The sequence below is a fragment of the Cupressus sempervirens genome, chromosome 7 (assembly GCF_028749045.1).
Source record: "Cupressus sempervirens isolate cs-2001-9-10 chromosome 7, ASM2874904v1, whole genome shotgun sequence".
Classification (NCBI taxonomy): Eukaryota; Viridiplantae; Streptophyta; class Pinopsida; order Cupressales; family Cupressaceae; genus Cupressus; species Cupressus sempervirens.
Window position 1 is genome coordinate 777,054,602 of NC_143124.1, and position 5,344 is coordinate 777,059,945.

Below are 5,344 nucleotides of genomic sequence, written 5' to 3' on the forward strand. Positions count from 1 at the left end.
AATATTGAAGAAGATAGTAGTTTTTATCAATGAAGTATGTGCAATAATTAGAAGATTTTTTCTCTAGAAAGCATGATAACGAGGCCTATAATGCTAATATTGGAGAATACACTAGATTTTAATAATCGTATCTATATAATCATTAGAGGACATTCCCTCTAGTAAGCACAAGGTTGATAATGCTAATATTGGAGAAGATAGTAGTTTCTAGTGATTGATTCTATATAATCGATAAAAGATGTTTTTACAAGATATAAGAATGGATCGATAGTATCCTAATAAAATGCATTACTCTCTATATGAGATTGATTGTGTCTTTTACTAATAATTTTTAATCTTTAGTTTACACGTTCATTTAATTATCCATGTTTTATGTAGAAAACTTACATTTTGGGCCATATATGTTGTATTTTTCCTGCTATACCCAATGTTTGGGTTTCTTATTTAATATGATGCTGATATATTTCACGAAAGGTCCAATGCTTAACTTCTCTAAGCAATACCTAGATGCCTCGAGTGCTAAGTGTTCCATTCATCCTCATGAGAAACGAATTTAGATTAACCACTATTCATGAAACACGAGTTAACAAGTTTAACTGAAAAACTACTCGATTAAAAATCGTTGTAACAATATCACAATAACATATACATTTAGAAATGCAAAACTTTGTTATATTTGAATTCAACAAGCAGCAATTCCATGTGCATTATTCATGATCAAGATTCTGACTAAATTATTTTCCACTAAACAATTTGGGTGGAAGAAACTATTCCCATTTGAGAAGGGAATCAGCATTTTTTAAGATGAAAAAGAATTCTCTTCCAATGGGCGTGAGTCCGTGACCACTCTTGATAAATGTAAAGCACCTGCGTGGTATAGTTATTCAACGTTATTGATTCACCAAATGTGACTGATAGTTTGATTAACAAACAGACGTAACACTTAGAGACTTATTGTCTTTGACCTATAAATTTATTTTGGCACAGCTACGTCAAGAAACATTTATTAAAGTAGACATAAGACTTTTTCTTAATATACTTTTATTTAACACACGTGGTACAAGGTTGGCAAGGGCCCCTCTGGTCACTGTAAGTCTCCTGATCTTTTGCATTTTTAAAATCCCCATTGTCCAATCATCTATAATACCTAAAGTTCAAGCAAAGTATATATCTATTTATGTTCAAGATTTTTAATTTTTAATGTCTAAATTCCATTAGACCAGGTCCCAAGTTAGGTGCAAGCAGTTGTTGAATAAGAGCGAGATCAATAAATGCATCATCCATGGAAAAACATTGGAGGAGACTCATTAAAACAGTAGAGAAAGAAAGCACGAGCAGAAAATAAATCAAACATTATGCATTTGCATTTGTCTCACATGTGATCGAAATAAATTGGGTGTCAAACAAGTCGGTAAGGAAACCACGAGGAATTGAATTGTTAGATAAAACGTTGGATCAATGATCCAATAAAATAATCTTTTGATGAAGAATATAAGAAGATAAAGGATTTTTTTGGGTTATTATAATTTTTGATAGAGAATGGAAGAAGAACAAAGATTTTTTTGGGGCTTATTTATCTTTCTAGATGTTCGTATTGAAGAAAATATAAAAAGTTTTTTATTGGGGTGTTGGGATAGATTTTGCTAAATCTTTGATAGAAAATATAAGAAAATAAAAATATTTTTGATTTTCTTTCTTTTTATTTTAGATAGATTTTGTTAGATGGATAGTCTTAAAAATAAATGGAAGTTTGATTTCTTATTTCTAGTTTAACAAATTTGTTCATGTTATGTAATAACATATTTTTTGATTCATAGTCTAACAAGATAAATATTTTTTTAATCCCTACATCAAATAAATTTCTTATAGAATAAGTTTTTTTTAAGTAAATTCCCTATATGATAAGATATATGCTTGATGGATTGATAGTCTAAAAAAGATATGCATTGATTTCCCTTCTTTCTTACCATCTAAAATATTTGCACATGTTATAGAACAATATACCTTTTAGTCAATAATCTAACAAGCCAAGACATTTTCACTTTTCACGGCTTAAATTTGCTCATGCTATATATTTAGAAATATATCTGATAATCTACAAGTATCAGGGATATCTCCCTACTTTCGTTCCATCAGATAGATTTCTCATCATATTTATAACAAGATTCATCCTTTGATTGATAATCTAAAAGGAAAGTCCTTTGGAACAAGATAACGCTTTTCCTGCAACAGATCTATGGCGGGCGTCATGATCTTGCTGTTCTTGCTGTTTCTGATAACTGTTTTGTTCTTCAAGCGGAAAATCTCTGATGATTTCTATGGACCCAAATCATATCCCTTAATTGGGTGCATGATTTCCTTCTGGAAGAATCAGACCAGGCTATGCGAATGGTACACAGAGCTGCTGAGAAATTCTCCGACTCAGACAATGACAATCCAGCGGTTGGGCGGCACAAGAACAGTTGTGACGGCCAATCCAGCAAACGTAGAACACATATTGAAGACCCGATTCGAGAATTACCCGAAAGGTAAGATCTTTAACGAGATTCTGAACGATTTGCTGGGCAACGGCATCTTCAATGCCGACGGAGAGGCGTGGAGAATCCAGAGGAAAATCGCGAGCTACGAATTCAGCACGAAATCCCTGAGAAATTTCATCGTGGATTGCGTGCAATCGGAGACCAGAGATCGATTGATCCCCGTGCTCGAACAGGCCTGCAAAAGAGGGACTTTTATGGATTTGCAAGACGTTCTCCGCAGATTTTCATTCGACAACATCTGCAAAGTGGCTTTCGGAAAAGACCCAAATTTACTCGACCTCGGCCTCCCAAGATCGGATTTTGCAGACGCCATGGATTTGGCCTGCCAGTTGAGTTCAAAAAGAGCGAGGGCTGTGATAAATCTGGAGTGGAAATTCAAGCGGGCTCTGAAATTGGGCTCCGAAAAAGATCTCGCCAATGCAATTCAAGTCGTCAATGAGTTTGCCGGCGATATTATAAAGAAAAGAAGTGCGGAAATTGGGATTTTGGGCGCCCAATTCAAACCGGACTTGCTTTCAAGATTTCTTCTGCTCACCGACGAAGAAAACTTCGATCATAAACATTTGAGAGACATTGTTGTGAGTTTCGTTCTGGCGGGCAGAGATACTACTGCGGCTGCTCTGACATGGTTCTTCTGGCTCATTTCTTCGCATCCAGAGGTGGAGGAAACAATTCTGAGGGAATTGGGTGAAATAAAAGAGGGATTTTTATCATACGACGATGTGAAACAGATGGAATATCTTCATGCTGCGATTTGCGAATCGATGAGATTGTATCCTCCAGTTCGATATGATTCAAAACATGCTTTGGAAGATGATTGTCTGCCAGATGGGACTTTTGTGAAAAAGGGCAGCTGGGTGACTTATCATCCCTACGCAATGGGGAGGATGGAGAGCATTTGGGGCAAAGATTGCATGGAGTTTAAGCCGGAGAGATGGATTAAAGATGGGATTTTTATTCCGCATAGCCCATTTAAGTACGCTGTTTTTCAGGCTGGTGCTCGCGTTTGTCTTGGGAAAGAAATGGCTTTTATTCAGATGAAATATATTGCTGCTTCTGTGATTCGTGGGTTTCGATTGCGGGTTGATCCTCTGCACACGGCAGATTCCATTCCTAGCTTGACTTCGACTATGAAGAATGGGCTGCCTGTTCTTGTGCAGAAACGAGCCGCATAATTAAAAAGTCAGAGGCGATCTATTGTAATAGTAGAAGTATACGTTTGGTCAGAAAAGATATCTTTTGTTTGTTTGTATTTACTTTTAGTACCATTTTGTCAATGTACATAATACGGAATCCGGATACTTTGTATAATTTTCTTTATGGAAACAAGTAATGCATTGTCCAGTGAATTATAATGTTTTGTTTAAACATACATATAAATTAGAATTCTTGGGATTGTGATTTATATATTTATTTTGGGCTATTTTGATTATGAGGAATGAGTTGCTGGTTCTTGTCAAGAGACAAGTTTCATATTGGTGATTTAAAAGCATATGCCTTTGATTTGTACAAATTAGTAATAGCATTTTTTCTTCTTCTTTTGAAGAGATTTGAATGTACATAACAACATGTATTAGTACTAGTTTTGACGTATATAATAGGTATACTATGTCTTTGACAATGAGTACCCTAACAGATGTATATTTTCTCCTTTAATATTTTATTTAAATATTATTTATTTAAATAGTTAATAATAAGGTTAATAGGTCTATTGGGAAAAATCAAATTGGCACATTTGACATGTTTCCACTTAAGTGTGACATTTGTTATAAAGCTTGACACTTATTTTCTAGTTATGCCATAAAGTGGCAGACAGACTTCAACTTCCTTGTAAGGATTTTGATTAACTGATAGTCTTCATGTATTCATAGTACTCCCAGTAGAGTATTGTAGGAAAAATTAATATCAAAGACTTGGAAAATTGCATTTATAAACATAGACCCAAGCATAATTAGTAATGTGACTGACCATTTAGAGGAACACTCTTTATCATCAAGATTGATTGTGATTTTTTCTTAGGATGAATTTCATGCTCAAAGAACCCCAAATATATGACCATTTTCAAGGGAAAAATATTTAGACTGTCTCCTCTACATATAAGGATTCACTTGATTTTGGGTTTATGAATGTAGACTCTAGTCTAGGTTAGGTGAGTTGTGAGGTTATTATAGGGAAGATTCATCATCTTGAATGAATTTGAGCACATGTAGGGACACATTATGTCTCACCATGGATTGAAATTTGAGATAAATGCATGTATGTGGGCATTGTAGCTTTGACAAGAACTTTTTCTAGAGTACGCTTATGTTGAAGACATAATTGTAAGAGCTCAAGTATAGATATTTGTGAGTGTGTCTTCCCAAAATTTTCTAAGATGTTATAATCGTGCAGTAGGTGTCAAAATCTTGGAATGAGGCTCTCAAATTATGATTATTCTTTTTTAAGTAGCAACATTGCATTCAAGTACTATTCCTTTAAGGGTGAAGGTGTTCACATGATTGTCTCCTTCACTAATGTGGATGAATTAATATTTATAATTGAAATATCTATAGATTATGATATTGTTGGATTTACGAGCTCTCATTTTGTCATTTTCATGCTTATGAACATGATTCTTAAATATCTCATGGTCTAAGTTACATCATCAATAAGATCTTGTATAACATGTCCAATTCTATTGCACAACTATTTTTCTTATGACCTTTGTGTATATAGTATTTATAATAGTGGTCATTATTCCAACTGTAAGATGTTGACTTGAGGATTGTACTTGTTTTCTCAGTTAATATAATGAGATCATTAGC

The 5,344-nt window shown here is 34.2% G+C and overlaps 1 protein-coding gene across 1 annotated transcript; it reads left to right on the forward strand.

The window, feature by feature from the left end:
* The first annotated feature begins 2,087 nt into the window (after nucleotides 1-2,087).
* Nucleotides 2,088-3,895, forward strand: LOC149549636 (cytochrome P450 94B3-like). The gene has a single exon (XM_089792942.1). The coding sequence runs from the start codon at nucleotides 2,237-2,239 to the stop codon at nucleotides 3,713-3,715; it is 1,479 nt and encodes a 492-aa protein (XP_089649068.1). The 5' UTR covers nucleotides 2,088-2,236; the 3' UTR covers nucleotides 3,716-3,895.
* Nucleotides 3,896-5,344: the final 1,449 nt, after the last annotated feature.